At 41.0% G+C, this 20,333-nt stretch overlaps 1 protein-coding gene across 2 annotated transcripts in view; it reads right to left on the bottom strand.

Annotated features, from left to right (window-relative positions):
* The window catches only part of LOC103614817 (E3 ubiquitin-protein ligase Mdm2), a 39,793-nt gene extending 19,466 nt beyond the window's left edge, over positions 1-20,327 (bottom strand). For both annotated transcript variants that reach the window (XM_017733212.1, XM_017733213.1), the window contains exons 1-2: positions 20,055-20,327; positions 19,857-19,967 (exon numbers count right to left, since the gene is read on the bottom strand). In XM_017733212.1, coding sequence (XP_017588701.1) covers positions 19,857-19,967; positions 20,055-20,132 — 189 coding nt within the window. In that variant the 5' untranslated portion in view covers positions 20,133-20,327. The remainder of the gene's footprint in view (positions 1-19,856; positions 19,968-20,054) is intronic.
* Positions 20,328-20,333: the final 6 nt, after the last annotated feature.

The raw sequence follows: 20,333 nt of genomic DNA, 5'->3' as shown, positions 1-20,333 counted from the left end.
GGGGATACTTTCTGATATGCAGTGCTGCAACATTTGTTTGTCACTAATAACAGTTAGTATTGCTATGTCATCAACGTACGTAATTATTTTCTTGTGCTTAACAATTCAGGACAAGTATAATTAAAAAGTTTTACTTGAAGGGTGAGTAATAAGCTTGTATAGTTATGAGAGCTGACTTCTCCACTATTTGAGGGTTGTAAATGGAAAAGGAGACCTCACTACAGCTGTGTGTTTTACTTATAATGCTACAGAAAATATCTGGAGCAGTTAAGGCCCAGCTGCCTTAACAGGAGATACTCACTTTACATTGTGGTTAACTAACATGATATGAGACCCTTTTTAATATAAATTCAGATTCTAACTGTAGACATTTCACTGTTTAATGCTTACACACGAAATTATTTCCTGAGATGGATCTGGTCTACCTATAGGCATCTTGTGTCAGAGGAAAGGTGGGACCCTGTGCTGCAGGAGTGCCCAACTGAAGTGAATGGATGGAGCATTAAACACTCCAATTTCTGATTTTTGTTCCTCACTGTAATCTTTTTTCCCTGAATATATCCTGCCTACCCTTTCCTGGCAGCTGCCTATTCAGCATCCAGCACATACATAAAATGGTCCTTGCCAGATGCTGATCAGAGGCATAGGTGGCCAGGGTTTGTCCGGTCTCATGTCCAAGCCATTTGCTGCTCCTAATCAGATAGACTAATCTCATGTACTGACTATGAACTGCTCCCAGACAAAAACCAAATAAATTCAAAGCAAGCCTCCGGGGTTTTGCACTGTGCTGATGTATCCTTTCTGAAGCCTTAGACTGCATCTCTGTTACTGTGACATAAAGCTGGGATCTGTTGTGTGCTAAAGATTGTCAGGCACCTCAAGGTAAAAGGACAAAGGAAGAAGGATGCTGAAAAGCAGCTGGGGCATGTGTTGCTTAATGTGGCTTTCTGTCAGGCCTGCCTGCTGCAGCTGTGACCCCATGTTCCAGACAGTGGGTCAATTCAATTCTGTACAAATACAGGGGAAAGAATTTTGTTGTTTTCTTGACACTCCTGTTGTGTAACAAAAAACACAGTGATAAGAAATCTTCATGCTAGTACCTATCCCAATGGAGAGGTCTGTCAGCACCTCCACCAGAAACTTCTTACTAGAAATGACACTCAGATTCTACTAAGTGAAAAGCAGATGCAGCCTTCCTGGGAGCAAGTTTGAACAGACAGGCAGGAATCAAGAGCACAGCTCATAGCAGCAGTGGGAACCCAAATACCACATGCAATGCTATTGCAGCTGTTTAACAAGGAACACTGAACTCAACTTGTGTTTTCCTCGTGTGCAGGAGCCGTGTCTTTGAGCTGCCCAGGGCTGCACTGCCCTTCCCAACAACCCTGGCTACTCTGCAGGCTGGGTGGCACGGTAGGCATTCTGCAGCTTCACCTGGGTGCACACCCTGGGCTGTGGTGTTACCACAGAATCACAGAATATTCTGATTTGGAAGGGACCCAAAAGGATCATCAAAGTCCAACTCCTGGCCCTGCACAGGACATCTCCAAGAATCACACCATGTGCCATGTGGGTGCTTTGGATATGAGATCGGCACTTTTGTACATTTCTGTAACTTCAGATGTACATTTTGAAAAATGTAAAATTACTTCAGGTGTACTGGAAAATAGAGTCTCAAACAAAATGTTTTTCTAGCAGCTGTTCATGAACTCTTACCTCCCTCCCATAGGCACGCAGTTCAGGTGTGTCTGCTCTCGAGCACATTAACTACAGCTGCTTCAAAACCACCCGGAGCTGGAATAACCCCACATCAGAAAACAACAGCTCTTTTGCTTTTGTTTAGTTGGTGTATTTATTCCTTCATCCATCTGGGAGGCATTGGTAATCTGTCTGCCCAAATCTGATTCCTATTTAGTAGCAGCGCAGTCAGCCACAAGCACAATTAAACAAAACAATAATGTATGCCTTCTGAAGGGAAGCCAACTGGCAAAAATATAAACCAATTATTTTGAACTTCTGCTAAATATCTAACACAGAATGAAAGGGTTGGGTGTTTTCTTTCTCCTAGTTTTCTGTTTAGTCATCACTTCTGAAAGAAGCTCATGGAACAATTCTAAAGAACTGAAAGGAAGAAACCTCAGGAAAAGATTCTTTTTACTCTCAAATAGTTTTTGTTATGGGCACATCACCGAGTGAAGAAACACGCTTTTCTTCTTAAGCAGGGTGAAGTATGTGGCTAGGTTGTCACCATATCCTGCTTTACTAAACTGTGAAAATTAAACAATCCAGTGATCTCTCCTTTCCTAGATATACTTGATTGTATGTAATTAGATCAGAAAAGCCCCAGGATAATCACGATCATCTGCCTTATTTAATCAAACTAGGATGATGCCAGTTCAGTTTAGAATTGTTCTTTTAATTCAGTGCTCATTTGTCATTCAAATGTGCTGTTCAGTCCAGCACAAAACACATTTCTTTTCAAGGGAGTGGCCCAGAAGGGTGTCTGGGGTGTGCACGTGCTAAAAGGACTCATGTGAAAGACTGAGGCATCTTTCAGTCTGAAACTGAAATGTATTCAGGGACAACCTAGGTCTAGGAGAAGCTGAGAGCAAATACAGCGTGCAATCCAAATCCAGTCTGTTTGGGATGCTATGCATGGACAGAACTACAGCTGATGATGAGGTCAGGCCTGAAGTACTATTCAAGTCAGCCTGTAGTCTAGGTTAGAGGAGGAAAAGACAATAAATTAAGTGTCCGGCTGTTACTTGAACTGTTTGTTTCTAACAACAAAACCCAGAAAGGATTTTATTACACAGCTAGCTTCTTAACTCAGACCCATTCTATGTACCTGGTCATTTATCTCCCAGAATTCTCCCAGTCTTGCCGACCCACTTGCCCACATCTCCTCTGCATGATTCCATACTTGCCTTCTAGCTCCCTGTTATACAAAGAATATATGCTTTGCTTTGGATCACAGGGTCTGTAACATCCTTCCTTGCAGACCTTCTTGTGGTCCACTCCACAATTTAATGTTTGGATGATGCAGTCTTACTGACTGGTGTATGATTTTACTTGACACAGAATGAACCACCCATTCCTGACAACAGCCTCAGCCCTCTTCTTGTCCTAATAGAATTGATTTACTGATGAATACAAAGTCACCTTTCTGCTGGCTCTCTATGTTTGAGAGCACAGCTTCGACAGTACAACTTTCAGCATACAGCCTGTAGCCCATGCAGTTAAACAACAGTGCAAGTGTCCGGACAAGTAGTTTGGAGCATTTACTAGAGGCAATAGTGTCTGGGGTAGCCTCAACATGAAACCCTCAAGGTTAATTTGAGTAGTTTCCAAGAGTTTGTTGCCATCACAAACAGGGCTAAATTATCAACCTTGGATGTATATTCTGAAGCCCACTTTGGAAGTAGATTTGCTGAGAAGAGTTTCCTTGAGGTTAAATGTCCCCTCAAATGAGGCATAGATCCATATACCTCCTGAAATAAACTGATTCGTCTTGCTAAGTCGTTGTTCTGAAAAAACACATTTCTTACCCAGTCTGTCTTTTTTCTTTTGTGCATATGCCCTCTCTTCATTCAGATGGATCCTGATCATAAGTCACCTCAGCACCCAGTAGCTGCTATGCAATAACTTGTTGCCAAGCAAGGGAAGTTTTTTACAGTGCACAGTTGCCTGCCTGTGAGGTAGTACTTGTTTAAACACAAACATGAAACAATGGCATGTAAGTAAGGAGCACATTCATGACACTGAAACAGAAACAGTTTCTCTGTGGAGCAAGGGAATAGCAAGTTCAGCACTGCACTCAGGAGAGAACTGGTGTAGAACTGGGTGTTCCTGGGAGGAGTTTGGTGACCCACAGAGATGCAGCACAGTTCAACTGCAACAGCATTGATGGTTTACCTGCTTGTTCCAAGCTGGGTTCCAAGGCCCTGGAACGTGACAGTCACAGAAATCAAGGGAAAATGCCATGTTTTCCCCCTGGGTCAAAGAAAAAGCTCTCACACGTGTTTTACATTCTCACATCTGCAGTAAGAAACACTAAGAAAGTAGAACTTGGGCATCCTGCAGTTCAGGTGCCTGACACTGGTTGGGATGACCAGCACTGTCTTGAGCTTCTTTTTCACATTCACCTCTGAATTTCCTGAACACCTTCAACGGTGTTTTCTTCCCAGTACTTGCATATTCTGTGTATCTTTCTGTCTTCCATGTCATTTCCGCTTTTCAGATTTTGTTATTATTTCCACAGTATATTTTATATATACACACATACACTCTCTAGAGATATAAAAAGTAGTTTCATACAAAGAGCTCACAAACTATTCTGCAATTACTTTTATGTGTCCTGATTTTTGGTAGTTATAGGTGAAAATGTTTGTAGAATTTAATCAATAAAGAAGCATATAGCAAGAGGGTTTGCTCCTTTTAAAAAAGTGTTTTAATATCCATATATTTCACACTCTGCTTTTCTTCTTTTATTGTAGAGTTTTAATTCTTCATAACTTCCACCTGAAAGCCAGCTGGTAGTGGTTTCCAATATGTGGCATGCATTAGCCTAAGGAGGACTGTGATGGGGCTAGCTGCACTAGAGACATTTGAAGAAGTAACAGGTAGTTCTTGTCCAAGTCCATGACTTGGTTTTGTTACCAGAATATTTTTTTTTTTTTTAACTAAATATGAAACAGGAAAATTAAGGGAAATCCCCCACCCCAGCTGCCTTACAAATTGAAACTTCTTTCTAAGTACCAGTAGGCAGTACAGATCGGGATAACATCCAGAGCCTTTATCAGGAAGGTAGTATTTGATGAGAGGGAGAGGAAATAATAAGCCAAATGATATATTAATTTTGAAGGCTGTGTGTGCCACTGAACTTGTTTTTCTGCCACCTGCCCTGATTCCATTAGCCGGTCTTACAGTCACCAATGCAGTTTCCTTACAGTCACCAGTGCAGTTTCAGAGCCTCGGGACTGAGAGCCCCCGCCCTGCTGACCCCGGCAGGAGGTTTGTCAGGGGAGGTTCGCTGGTGGTTGCGCCATCTGGTGCAGAAAAGGGGTTTTTTTCCACCTACAGCATGCAGAAAAAGGTTCTTGGAATTAATGCATAAAGTCGCACAAACCCATTGATACCCCTGGAAAAGCAGGACACAAACTAAGCTCTGACTGCAGATGATGAAGCCATGCAAAATACTGTTCTGTGCTTTGTTTGGTTCCGTTGAAGCATTAGTATTTCAGTTATCTCTTGCCTCCACAAAAAGCGAGTGCACGGACTTTTGGTATTCCTTCATTCAGCTGGTTTTGTAATATCCATCCTAGCATCTTAGTTTAAATCACCTTTGTAATTTAAAAATAATTTGGCCATTCCTTCTGTGTTTGTTTGTGTACTTGGAGAGATATGCAGGCGCTGGGCTTTGACTTCTGACCTACCTTATTTATCTTAACAACATGTTGTCCATGTAACAACATGAGCCAAGGCCAGAGGGTAGGACACCTTGAGAGAAATATACCGTGTAGTGCTACTCTCACAAGGGAAAAATCCCAAATCCACTGTTGTGGGACTGCAAGATATTGCTGCATCGTGCCTTTGCTGTCAGAGGACAGGCTGCAGTTTCCTCACATAAGCAAAACAAACCTCACACAAACAGACCCTGAAATGCGCTGCAGTGAGACATTTGAGAACACAGATCTGGTTTTCATGCCAAAATACAGTTTCAAAAAGATTCTCAAAACCACTTGTTTTCCTCCATATCTAGTGAAGAGAGTCTGTTAGAATACAGACCATCCTTTTTGGCAGATAACTGCCAATCCTGATCTTTAACTCATTCAATGCAGGGGATACCACAATATCTAATTTCCTCTTTCTTATTGGATGGGGTATAGGTAGACCTGCAGAGAGTCATTGACTTGGGTCTGTCTTACCCTCTCTCTGATCCTTAATCAGCCACATTACCTTCTCTGCTCAAGAAATGTAGCAGTTGTAGGGCTTACTCAGCTGCATGGCCACACTAAAATGGTTGTGTTTAATGGCAAGATAATGAAGACTCAGCATGCATCCCTTTGTAAAGGGTTTGGTGGCATGTTACTTCAGAGAGATCAGTTCCCATCCATTTCTTCCATCCTCTTGCTGCCCCCTCTGTTATTTATGCACTTATGGTATAAAGAGAATAAAGTGACCTGGCACACCTGAGAAATAATGCTTTTTTTTTTCTGTAGATCAGTTCCCTGAGATAGTCCCGAACAGCTACAGAGTAGCTGGCCCAGGACATCACTGGAATGGCAGCAGACAGGCAGGGAAAAGGTGGGATCTGCTTCAGCTATCTTAGCAGCATTACTGGGGAGGAAGATTACATTAAGCTTGGCTGATTTCAGAGCACACCACTTCGAGAGGGATGTTCTGTTCTCCTCACTTATGGTTGCAAGCTGATGGTGAGAACTTTTTTGGAAGAAGTGTGGTGTTGGATTGCCTCAGCCTCCTTGTAGTGTTTGATGATGCAGCTGAGCCCATCATTTGAATGGGCTCACCTTAAGAATGTCCTGAGCTCATCTAATGCCCTGGTGAAACAATGGCCTTGCCAGGAGCTGTGCATTCGAAGCCAAGTATTTCTTTGAACTGGCTTTGGTTCATTTGACCACAGATTTAGCTGATTCAACAGCAGGATATTTACTTGCATTTGCTGCTAGTATGTCAACTTGCTTTATCAAGACTACATAAGACATCGTAAAGAAAGCAGCAGGAACACACAGCTGGAAGCAGAGATTGGAGATGGAAATGGGGAAATAACTCCTTCTGAAGGCAGGGAGCCATTCAGTGGTCTTTTCCTTATCATCTAACCACACCTTGAATGTTATCTCCTGTATCAGTCACCTGGGTTGATAAACCAGTTAGAACTGGGACCATATTCCCAGTTACTTAGGGAGAAGCAAAGTGTGCATGTTAGCACTGATAATTACTTCAGCTACTCCAAGCCAGCTTTTCCTGTGTTGCAAAGGAGCCCAAAGGTTGCAGGATGGGTTGTGTTGATACTACGAAAGAAGACACTTCTGATGGTAATTTGCAGGCCGTTGTGTTTTATAACTCATTTTCTCTGTACTTCAAACTGAACGTGTTCTTTACTGTGAAAGCTGATTTGAAAATATACATCTTGAAATCTGTAGAAAGCATGTCTCAGCTGCGTATTTTGCATTCCATTTGGGCAGATATCAAGCAGCTCTAGCAAGTTGCTCCAGCTCAAGATATCACTCCCTTCTGCTGTTGTTGGGACTTTGTGAGCAAAAGCTACTGCCTTTGCAACACAACTTAAGTTGGAGGGATTGTTGGAAATGATACAACTTCTAACATTTTTTATGTAACTTTAGTCAGGGGCTTGTTCGCCTTTGCCCAGGGGGAGGGGAATTGAAGCTTCTCTTCAAAAGATGCTGTTCACCGGGTGAAGTCTGATGAGCTTAACCTCTACAGACTGGGAGTAGCCAGAAGATACACAGGAGACGAGCGAACATTAACGAACATTACCCCCCCTTTCCCTTCCCTCCCCCGGTGCCGTCGGAGACACCTGGTCAGAGAAAAGATCGCTAAGAGAACCGAAGAATGAGGACCAAATTAGCATCGAAGGCGAAGGGATCAATAACCAATAGGAAATCGAATACTAAGAATTGTGTAATTTAAGACCAATGAACGTGCATTTCTTTGGGATTTGTCTGTATAAATATGTGAAAAGTCTGGTGAAGAACCATTTTGGATGGAATGATTTTCACTGCACAACCCGGGCATGTGTGGACGAAATAATTTCTATTGGACATCCTGGCCGAAATAACATTGTTGCCAGAATAAAGTACTGCCTTGATTCTCTAACAATGAAAAGATGTTGTTGGGGAGTTTGTGTTTTTCCCACAGCCTCGGTGACAGGATCACTACCCACATCTCAGTTCTCAGTCTGGCATGTTAAACTGATACTCAAAGGATTGTATCCAAGGGAGACCACAGCATGGGCACACATTCCTCTTTGCTGACACAGACAGGAAAAGGGCAATAGTCTCTGGAAAAGCAGAAGCCTGAAGTAGCTGGGGAGCAGTACTGTCACACACCACCTCTGCATATAGACTGAGTCTTTTTGGTTCATGCAGCCATACAATTATTTCATGCATGACCAAAATGATGACTGCACTAAAACTAAGACAACTGTATGGTTTTATCTACATTTTATATGCATATCAGCTCTCCATTTTTACTAGATCCTGGTTCCAGTTTCCAATGCAAGCAAGCCCTCTTTTGAGCCCAGTGTCTCTGGCTTCCTCTACTACAATCCAATCCCGCCAAACCACTTTTGTACCGGAGTTTTTACATAAGTTTTTCTTCATCTCGATTATTCCTAGCATCCCGAATTTAAATCTCATTAGACAATAAGGACATCACATCATAAAATAATTTCCTCAGACATCTTTGCATATGCTGATTTACATTCATTTTTAAAAGGAAACTCTGAAGACAGGGGGACTTGCTTTTCTTACTTTTACACTCAATGAAAACACTGAGAATACTTAACTTGAAGGCATTTAAATCCTGGCTTGCTTAGGGACAAGTAACTGATTAGAAAATTAACCAGCCTTTAAAAATAATATCCCTGTGATTTGTGTGACACCAGTGAATTACTACAGGCTATCAAAGAAGCAGAAACAGATGATGTAGCACAGACTGGTTCAGCTAAATAAAGCACACTGAAAAATAGGACCAACATACAATTTAATTTCCAAAGATCTTCCCTTTATACAGGGAACAAGGGGAATAGAGAACTGCCAGTCCACAGGAGGCTGCAGAGGCAGGAAGCAAGCCACTGAGGCTCAGGGCCAGTCTCCCAAACACTTCAAGATCACTTACAGGCTCATAAATATGTTGAGTGCTTATAAGAAGCTCTTTGAGGGCTTCTGTCTGAGCGGCTGGTACCTGTATATAAAAACAGTGTTTTCTCACCACTTCGCTTATGTGTGACACTTTCTCCTTCAAAACCTGCCTTCTGAGTCTGGGCGCGTTGACGTTACATCCGGCCCATGGAGCGGGGCGCCTCCCGCCCTGCCCCGCTTCCCTCGATCCTGTTTCCAGCCGTGGGGTGTCACTCTTCCCCCTTGTCCCAGCACGGAAACTTGCCTGCCTGCGCAAGAAGGCATCGACTTGCTCGGTAGCCAGTCGTGGCTATTCTGCCAGCAGAGGGCCATATAAACTTCCCAGTTCAGACAAGATCAAGGGCAGAAGCAAATGCCCAGGCTGGGTCCATGGGAGAAACGGGACTTGTGCCTTTAAGCAGGAACATGACATTCCAGTGATGCTGCCGTCTCATATGATGTGTGCTAGGAGCATGTCTTCAACTACATCTGCTAACTTCCCAAAGTTTCTGAATTTAAATTTCTGTCTTGCATCCAAGATAAGGTCTGAATGACACCCAAATACAGCTGGTTCTGTAACCTTGCATCTATTTCTGTAAAACCAGCTAGGTTCAGGTGCTCAGCAATCCCAGCTCAGTGCCAACCTCCCATGTGGTCCATTCACACTGCTGTCAGCTGGAACTCTTTGAGACTCTAGGTTTAGGGCTATAGAATTAAGGTTTACGTGTCCATCCCAATAGAGACAAAACTATTAATGAACTGGAATATGTTTTGTGGAAAAGTTTTGCTCAGGCTTTGTTTGGGAAAAAAATCTACTACATCTATATGATATTTTTCTCTTTTTTTACTTATACGCTAAAGTCATACGCAAACTGTGCCTGAAGAAAAGTTGAAGAAGTGGGTCTCTGGGGAATACTAGCTGAAAACCATTGGTACATTGTTAGTCCTGATCAGAAGAACCACCTTAACACTCAGAAAAGCAAGATTGTGTGTTTTCAGAAATGTATCATAATTTCCTGGAGGGTGTGTGATCACCACTGTCAGTTTCTTGTCTCAACTGCGTTAACAAATAAAAAAACATTTTCTGACTAACCACCACAAGAAATGCGCTTAACAAGTAACCACCTTGGATCCCAGAAGACCTTAACATTACTCTGGACTCCCTGGAGAGAAGCATCTCTTTCACAACAGCTGATGCTGTATAATAGGAGCTGGAGAGGCTTTTTCCATTCAGCTCAAAGACAGAAACCCAATTAAGAAGATCTTAATCCAAGTTTTTAATACTCAACTTAGTTATATTGCAAAACAAAACTGATTCAGTCACTCTAGTTCAGTCACTCTAGTCACAAATGGTTTGTTTTCCCCAGAGAGTAAGGAGGATTAAAAACATTATGGGCAGAGTAAGGAAACAGAACAAGGAATCAGTTTCTTGGTCAAGTAGCACACCTAATTAAGTTGAAGACAAAAATGTCAAACTTGTCAATTTTGCAGCTTCCTTTCTGGAAATGCTGAACCAATGCCATTCTCTATTAAGTTCTATTGAAAGAGAAGAAATTCACACTGACAAATCTGTCCCTGTTATTGAGCTGCCTAATGGTGGAGTTAAGCATCTAAATTTAGACCTTATATTTAAAAACCTGCCTAGACGTGTATGTGCTGTTTACTCTTCTCAGTTGTTTCTTAATCCATTGTCTCACTTTTTTTTCTTTAGTCACAACCACTTCTATTCTATGGTCTCAGTAACCATGAATATTCCCTGTGCTTCAGAACACAGTTCTTTTAAACAAGTTTGCTTCTCGATCTCTGCTTAGTAAGAAAGTAAAAAACCACAATTTTTTCTGCCAAGGTCATTAAAAATTACATTCTTATGCTCTTCTTCAACCAAAGATCTCCTCCCTGCACTTCCTGGATGAGACACAGCCATCTATGATTCTAAAAATAATCCTGCTCTGACACACTGCTTAGCCTGCATGTGCATCGTGCATGTGTGTGTTACCCACACAGCCATGCTGGACTTCTTGGAGCTCCTTGAATACAAACATGTGCCTTCAAATGAATGGCTTGTATTCATGTTCCAGTGAAGCCACAAACAGATCAGAAAGTATCTTTGCAATGCCAATCCTCCAAGCAGCCTTTGGGTTATTCCCACTACTTGCTTCTAAATACATAACTTACTTTAATTACGTTATTTTTAATCTGCCCATGTCTGTTCCTTCCTATCCATTATAAAGGCAGCACATTGTTCCTGTTAGATACTGAGTGAGTACAGCTGGGAAGGCACGTGCAACTCCAAAGCTGACTAATTACCCCTTAATTCAGGTTAACCTGACTCCTCCTGTATTTTAAGCAAATAATTTTTTCTGGATTGGAAGGCAGACAAGGGCCCCTATGTGAAAAAAACCAGCAGCAGTGGGTGAGGTCAATGTATTTATGTGAGCAGTGATACAATTTCTATCTCAATTCCAGAATTCCATAAACTATGTCATAATTATACAGAAAGGACAGACTGGAACAGGAAAGGTAGCTTTCTTATGCACCTACAAAAGGGAAATGACAAAACTAAAATTGCAAAGCATTAGAATCTACGTGGCAGCTAAACCAATGAAAAGGGATCACATTTCCCCTTTCTTTAGTCCTTGTACTGCAGATTTTAACCATGACCTCTTGGGCTGGGCTGGATTCCCTACTGCTGACTGGACACTGCAGATACACAAGGCAATGGAGTATGTTCTACTCCCCAGGGTCACAGCATCACAGAACAGAATCGTTAGCTCCATTAGACCTTTCAGGTTGTTTTACACACACAAGGAAGACAGGAGAACAATGCGAGCCAGTCAGATAAAAGCAGAAACAGCTACGTCAGTGAGAGAAGTCCCATAGGGGAGAGCTGATACGTTTTCATTGGACCAAATGATACAGCTGAAAAAAAGCAGAGCAGCTTTCTGGAACACATACCCTCCTTCACCAGGCCCAGTATCATTGGAGCAGGGGAGGAACAATAGCTCCCTTCTCTCAAGGAAGGTTAATCACTGCTGTGGAACAAGCCTGGCAAAGATTTTATACTCTCTGAATCCAGCTATTTTTTTTTGCATGGCCTTTGTATTTTAAATTTTATATTATTAAAAACTACTTTATACTACATTTGTCAACTACTACAGCACAGTAAGAATGCAAACAATTTAGCTCTTGCATTCTTTGCAATACCTGCCTAGAGATGAACCCACACCTCTCCCTACTGCTTAGCACAGGCCTGTTTGGTAAGATGTCTCTGTGTCTTACAGGAGGATTTCTCATTACCCAAGATTGTATCAGCTCCTGCTGATAGTTTCTTTCTTTGTGTTCTTAACCCTCTGCAGCTGACATCCCAATCATGTTTGCAACAACTGAGCTGTCAAATGGAAGGCTGAGACTTCGATCAGAGGGAGAGCACCTGTAGGAAGAGAGTGAATTTGTATGAAGCAGAAAAGCTGGTGCTTCTTTACATCTGCCAGATTGTAACAGTAGAAAAACAAAGAACTGCATCTTCAAAATTAGAAGAGTGGAATTCCTTTGCTAAACAAAACATATCTTCACTATATATATATATATAGTTGCCTTTCATTTATTAAAAATAATACTCCATTTTTTGTTTTCTCATTAAGCAGGGAAGTTGAGTTTTGAAAGGCTAAAATAAAATTTTAAGAGGGAAAAAAACCTGTAACATAAACACCTGCAAGTCTTTAATCCAAACTCTGTTTCTTTTAAAATCTAGGTAAGACATAACTATGTAACTGGGAGCAAAATGGACATCTTGGGAGAAATGCAAAAGGTGATATGAGGGACTAAGGCCTGCTCTCCAAATTCCCCTGCAAGGTTAAAAGCAGGAAGTTAAAAAGCTCTCACCAGTCAGTGAGCCTTTTTCCTTTACCAAGAATGCTGGTGAATTTCAGGCCAGATGTTTCTTAGTCACTGCTAAATACCTTAACAGTGTGCCAGTGTCCAGCATTGCTCAAGAGCAGGCCCCTCCTCAGCAGCCCAACTGTATCGATATATACAGCCAGCTATGAAATCCAGCATCTTTTGATAGATTTTGCAGACTTGACAAACCAGACGTGGGTTAGACATTAGCTGAACTCCAAAATGTTATAAAACCCTTTTTTGAAACTCTTATATAACAAGACATCATAAAAATGAGACTTTTACCTTAAAATTTAACCAGCATCAACTACCACTAAAGATTTTTAAAAAGTTTATTAAAAAATATGGGTAGCCTAAACAAAGTTTTAATGTTGCTTTAGCCCCAGGCCATCACTGTCCATTCATTTCATTAAATGAGACAGAGAGGATACAGTCCCGCTGAATTGCAGTTCTGTCCTGAACGTTGTAGACTTCCTGCAAGACAAACCTCCTTTTCATACGTGTAACAGCAGCAAACCACTCTCCAACCTCAAGCCTGAGAGAGCAGCTGTTCATGCATCAACAGGAAAACTCCTCTGGCACTCTGCCCCAGAGCCTGCAAGAACTTAACAAGTTGTACAAAACCTGATGCAAAAGCTGTCAAACAAGCGCAGAGTTACCAAAGTTAAAGGTAACAGAGCTTTACATCTCTTAAATGAAGATATACTTCCTATTGCTTTGGGTAAAATGGGATAATCTTGTGCATGTTGTTCTAAAGCATTTTTGGGGACAAGGCTAGATAATTTACTGCCAGTCACTCACATTTTAATCAGAATCATCTGCTCTCATTTTTAAATTCATCTGGATATCTACAGTTCCATTCGAACTACATGAACGGTAGCTTTTTAAAGAAAAGAATGCTAATATAGCAGCAAAGCACTACATGGCAGAAAAGGACCAAAGCCTATCCTGCTACCACAGTTTAGTCATATATAGAATATAAAGTAAAATGAAAAGCAGAAAGCAAACACCAGGGCATGTATGGTACAGCTCCAATTGCAACAGCTCACACAGGGTGATGACTACACATTGCTGAAGATGGCAACTCTCTGATTTCTCTTTCAGGAAAGACAAAACTGATTGAAATACACATAGTTAGCAGGAAAACACATTCAAGTGATGTAGTAAAAACTAGAATAAACAAGTAATTATCAGTAATTTTTATGACTCCAGTTTTACCTCAGGATTTAAAGTTTCCCTCATTTGTGCCATGATTCCAAAATGTTCAAATGCCCTGCCACATTCATATGGAAGAAATCCATGTGCTACCATTTTGTCTTATACACACCTAGACCCCCAAAGTTATGCAATTCAAACAGAAGATGAAAAAAGACAAGAACAACTCCTCTCTTCTGCAATAAGCAGGCATCAGACAAATAATTAAAAATTTATTCCCACCCTACATGTGGTATCCAAAAAACCAATACATACAAAGATCTATTTATCCCACAATTACACAAGCCTCCTGGATTTAATATTTTGAACCATATGACAAAGTTCAAGATACTTTATTTATTAGATACAACAAGTAAATCTCAAGAGAGAGTTCTTGAATGCATGAAAAAAAATCACATCACTTAAGTGACTCCCACACACACACCTTCCAGCACCAGATACTTATAATGTACTTTTTTAATGATGCTGTTAACTTTCTCTTGCAGATCTGCTCCTCTCCTTAAGGAGTTTTTTGTATTTCCAGACTTGGTTGTTTAGTTCATTCTACCACTTTATATATATATATTTACATCCATCTCATCTCAAATATTTTTGTCATACAGGCATATAATTCAGTTGTTTTCTAGCTGTTTTTCTGCAGTCTATCTACATCTCAAAAGGACTTGTGCACAGCACAAATTAATGCAAATGGCTTTCTCAGTGTACATACTGAAGGATATGCATCCAGAGCTTGACCATCTGAACACATCTTCCAGTAGTCCAGGCTGTATTTTTAAACTAATTATACAGATCTGTAAAAATGTATTTAAAAAATTATCCTTGGACCAGTACAATGTCCAAGAAACTGTTGGTAAAGATGAAAAATTATTCAGGTATTTGTAACTTTGAAATGATATAGAGTGTTACAGTGTAAACTTAGGTTACACAGAGGAATAACTTTTTCTTAAATCAAGAACTCTGTAACAGAATAAATAATTTACAAACTTGAGAAAAGTTGCATTGTTTCCATCATAAAGACTTCTTACTTCTATTGTAAAAAGCTTAGAGGAACTAAATATTATTTCTGTCAGTGGCTGCAAAACTTAAAATACTTGGTTTTGTCCACAGAATTCCCCTCTTTAAATCTGATAGAGGTAGATGAAGACAAAACAAACCCCAACATGTAAGGATTAAGATACTGCAATTAAATTCTAACCCTGCAAATCTAGTGAACATATGTTCTCACCAGATTTACAGAAAGCAGTTATTTTTTCTTTCCTTTTTTTAACTAGAACAGCACTGAACTTTTTCCGTCCACGTTGTCAAAATAAGTGCCTGATACTGTCATAAAATCATTTCAAAGCATTTTTTAAATTAGAGCAGAAGCAGGTCCCACCTTGCACTCTTTAGTCATTCAGATACATTGCCCATGACTGTCTGTTGAGGAAATGCTGCCTCACACTCAGCATTGTCCAGACAGCCCCATGGCCTCTCCCCTGAAACAATGAAAACAGACAAACCTGCAGATCCCACCCAAGGTAACTCTTGGGGAAAGGCATGGGAGCAAGGGAGGTGGTGCTGAAGGCAAGAGAGAGAACTGGGCAACCTTCACTCCCATTAAAGATGGTGACCTTTCTGAAGCATTCTCTGAAATATGTTTTTAGCATGGGTGTCTGTGTGCAAGAGCTGCAAAACATTAGGTTACTACCACAAAGCCAGAGATTTTATTAGGCTTACAAGTATTTACAAGATCTTGTGTAAAGTCTTGGTTTTGGCACAGAGAAAATTATAAAACAGTAACAAAATTTTTCAAAGCGTTAATTACTTCATTAATGTCCTGAAAAATTAAAAGTAAAAATTAAGATGAGCTGTTTACATCAGATTTCTTACTTTTCCACAGCTTGGCCTGTGGCTTCAAGTTTTCTGCTTTCCTCTTCACCTGTAATTTTATCTACTTTCTCCATCTAAAAATCTATCCCTCTGCTGAAGCCAAACATAGGTAAGGAAGCATATACAAGAAATAGAAATAAGTCTGGCAGCCTTTTTTTAAAATGACGGACAAAGTATGTTTCCCTCTTCATTGTTCATCAGACAAAAATGAGGAAGCATCACTACATACCAGAATAACATACATCTGCATAAAAGTGCCTTCAAGTTTCTTCACAACAGCAATACTGGCTTGATCACAGAGACAGGATTCTTTTTCTTTCTCTCTCTCTGTATTGTAACTGTAGCCATCATGATCTCATTTGGTATGCAAAAAAATATAATTACTTCAGTACAATTTCCACAGCAATTTGAAGTGTGCCTTTTTCTCTTTTAAGTTACTGTTTTAATTTAATGAAAACGATAGGACAGACTGAGATGGCAAACCCCCAGTATTTTACATCCTTTAGTTCGTTTGGTTTAGTTACAGGAAAACAATCCTGGCAGTTAAACTAAAACCATAGATCTAAATGGATGAGGCAATTTTGTGCATTCTAAAATCAATGCATATTTAAATACTTATTTTCCTTCACAACAGTCTTCAGAAACTCTTGCTCTATGGACGCTGGACCAATTTACTCTTATTGCTTTCCTGCTCACTAAGCTTGAAGTGGGTGTAGGCTAAAATGCCAAACAGTGTGCACAGAATCCCAAGGCCTTGGTTAACAGACAATGGATCCTTAAATAAGAGGCACCCTCCCAGGAGGGTGATGCAGAACTTGAAATGTCCAAACATGTTATACCTAGACATCTGTTAAGGATAACAGCCAACACCAGTATTATTTTTTGTAAAAAGAAACACTTGGAATTTTCTTTAGTTCCACACAAAGCATGCAATGGTACACAGTGCTGACTCCAACTCATATAGTTTTCCCCGATCTCTGTGGCTGTACTAACCTCCACCTAAAGCCTTTCACTCACTGTATACTCCAGTCTGATGGACATGCCAACACTTCCTCAAGGCAGCCGAAGCATGAGATAATATTCCTTGCAGGTATGAAGGTCAGCAAGTTAACAACCATTACCTATACAAACCCCAAACAAAGGAAAAAATACACTAAACATGAACATGCTTTTCCAGCTTCTTCATTTAAAATAAACCAGGAAGGTTATCAAACAATTTTCCCACATAAATCAGCCCAAATGAATTCCAACATAATTAATCTGGAAACAGGAGAAATGACTAATGTTACAAAGGATACGTGACAGGTGACGTATTTCCAATGATCCAGTAAATGGACAAGTTTACCATAAAGGCTATTATTCCAGACAGCAGTACCATTATCTGTGGATTAATGGACACAGTCAGTAATCTGACTCGCTTTTGGCTATTTGTAGATACATTCCAAGTTATTTATTTAGTTTCATTTACTTTCAAATGCAAAATATCAGGCAGGAAAAACATATGGAGAACAAAAATAGCAATAGCTTCAAATCAGTACAGACACTGGTGATGTGTATAAGCAGTTCAGGGTATGGTGTCCATAAATATACACTGACAGAGCCACAGGCCTTTTCTCCTTTACTCTTGGTGAACATTTAAAAGTGATTTGGACAATCTGGATACTCATTCACACAGAGGTTGTACTCTTCAACTTTGAGATAAAGTCTTATTTATGGTCACAACAAAAACTATTTTAGCAAAATATCTGATTTTATTACTGTCAATACTTGCTATCCCATTCATAAACTGCAGTGCTACAAGAAATGACCCATCACTGAGGGGCACAATCAGCAGTAGAAAGAATATGCCACTGGCTCTTTTTTGGACAGAAGGATACGGAGAGAAGTTACAGTCTTGGTGAAAATAAACTACTAATTCTAGAGAACAACCAATTCAATGGTTCAGCCAACAACAAACAATGTTGTCATCCTTGCACAGAAGAGAAGCTGTGACTGTCTTTCTCTGAGTGGACAGTCAGAGCTAGAACTAGAGAACTTAATACACCAGGGGAAGCTTCTGGATTTTGATAGATTTTCCTGTTGTTCAGATGCCCTTTAAATAGAAACAAGAATAAGGAGATAAATCAATTGACAGACTCATTCCTCTCAGAGAAAGTGGGGCAGACTCAACAAGGGGCTATTTGTCCTGCACATGCCCCTGTCATCTCACCCTAGCCAACAGCTGTACAAAAATCTGTTTCACAAAGAAACAGGTCTTACTATCAAATTTAACTACCTCGGTGATAATTATTTAAATAAAGTCAAAAGCCTTACCACAGCAGAAAGCGTCCAGGGCCCAAATATTCCCCCTTCTCCAAAGACTGGCTCGAAGAAGGGTATGATGAACAACAACATAGCTGAGGACATTGGTGCCTGATAGTACAACAACTGCATAGAGTTTACCTGCAACTCATGCTGCTTAGCGCCTACCCACTAAAACCAAAAGAGAAAACTGTTAAACATGAGGAAAAAAAACCCCATAAATTGAAAAATCTCAGCAAAAGCAAACTGGCTACTAACACAGAGGGAGTCTCACGTGGACAATACTATTTAAACAGGGTGTTGAGCCTCAACTTTGCCTCACTGGAGGTCCCATGTGTCTGTCTCTTTCAAGTGAAAAAGCCATGAGAGAAGAAAATCGTATGCAGGGGCAGTGAAAAGAGTGCCTAAACTTTCCTTTTCCCATAGCCTGAGGGTAAAGCATCGTACTAGAGGAAGAACAAAAAGGTAGCAGAGCTGGGAAGAAAATACCAGCTCCCCTTCTCAACACAAATTCCAGACCCTGTCTGTGTTGGAGCTGAGTATCCTTGCCTAAGCAGGGGCTGGATTCTGTTCCTTTCTTCTCATTTTCCTGTACATACAAGCTAACAAAACCGGTACACATTTGTCCTTCTTTTATCAGTTTATTCCAGATTTAATAGATTTCATTTCAATATTGATTATAATTGACTCTCACTTCAATTTTCAAGGTTGCATGCTTTCACAAATATTACTTATCTATGGCTATGAAGATGTTACAGCCAAAAAGACACATCTTTATGTTGTGCTGAAGAATGACGTTTAATACTTCTTAAATCACAATAACTGGTGACATGGATTCCAACATATAAACTTGTTCAGGTTTTTTTATCTATATAATTTTGCCCAAGTACCATTATTTCTCCAGTACACACATCATCACTTAATGTTATTATGCAGCACCTTTCCTCCCCCTGCCCCAAAACAGGACAAGAGACCATTATTTATCATCTTACAGCCTATGGGTCAAAGAGCCTCACTTTTTTTGGAGGCACAGTACACCTCGTACAAAGAAATTCACGTTTAAATCTACCACATCAACATGACAGGGGTTTCTAATTTAGGAGGCTCTTACAGTCATGGTCAATAACAAATCGGGTGAGCTATTAGTACAATGTTACAGCAGAAAGGGCTGAGACAGTCCTCGGACATAACAATTTTTTCAACCGCAATCATCCAGAAAGGTTGTATGGTGTTTATGTATTAATCCACCCTCTACAAAACCATCTTAGAACGTGTATAGTCGAAACTGAAGAAGGATACTGATAAAATGTAAATAGCTCAAGGATAAACCATGGGATTGAAGGACTGGAAAACATCCTTTCTAGGGAAAAAGCTCAAACGCAAGGCACTTGCTTCAGCAAGGAGAACATCTGTTCCCTCTAGGAAAAAAGGAGTTTTACCGCTAAAGCAATCTTCACCCCTTGAAAGTAATGCTCACGTTAAAGATGACACCCCAATTTTTAGCAGCAAGGACGATCAGTTCCTTAATTTATCAGGGGTTATGGTGGATTATCATAATTTGGTGGGGTTTTAAAAAACAAATACCGGAGCACGGAGCGTTTCCTGGGAGGCTGGGCGCTCCTTAAAGGCGATCAAACCGAGGGGCAGCATCCTGAAGCCCAACCACCCCAACGCTCCCGCGCCGATACCTACCACTTGGTACAGGGAGGTCACCAGGACGCCCAGGGTGGCGAACGCCATCCCCAGGACGCTGAACTTCACGTCGTAGTAGGAGTTGAGGAAAACACCCAGTGTGATAGGGACCTGTGGAGGTGGACAGGGCCGTTTTAGGCAGGGTCGTTGCCCTCAGCGTCGCCCCTCCCCGCTCCCCATAGCCCGCCGCCTCCTCACCAGGGTCAGCTTGATCCGCAGAGGGAAGGTCTTGCCGTAAGCCACGCTCTGGATGACCACGATGACCGGCGTGGTCATGGCCTTGGCCAGCTGGTAGGTACCGATGGTGTTGCTCTGCAGGGAGAGGTTGGTGAAGACGACGAAGCCGCAGAAACTGAGCGCCAGCGGCAGCACCTGCGCGGGCTGGAGGCTCTTGGGGGAGAAGGCGCCGAGTGCCTGGCACAAGTAGAGGCCGAGCCAGGTGATGGCGAAGTGCACCAGGGTGAGGCTGAGGTTGGG

Source organism: Corvus brachyrhynchos, unplaced genomic scaffold (assembly GCF_000691975.1).
Source record: "Corvus brachyrhynchos isolate BGI_N302 unplaced genomic scaffold, ASM69197v1 scaffold32, whole genome shotgun sequence".
Taxonomy (NCBI): domain Eukaryota; kingdom Metazoa; phylum Chordata; class Aves; order Passeriformes; family Corvidae; genus Corvus; species Corvus brachyrhynchos.
The sequence above is the reverse complement of the archived record's forward strand: the minus strand, read 5'-3'. Positions and strand labels throughout refer to the sequence as shown.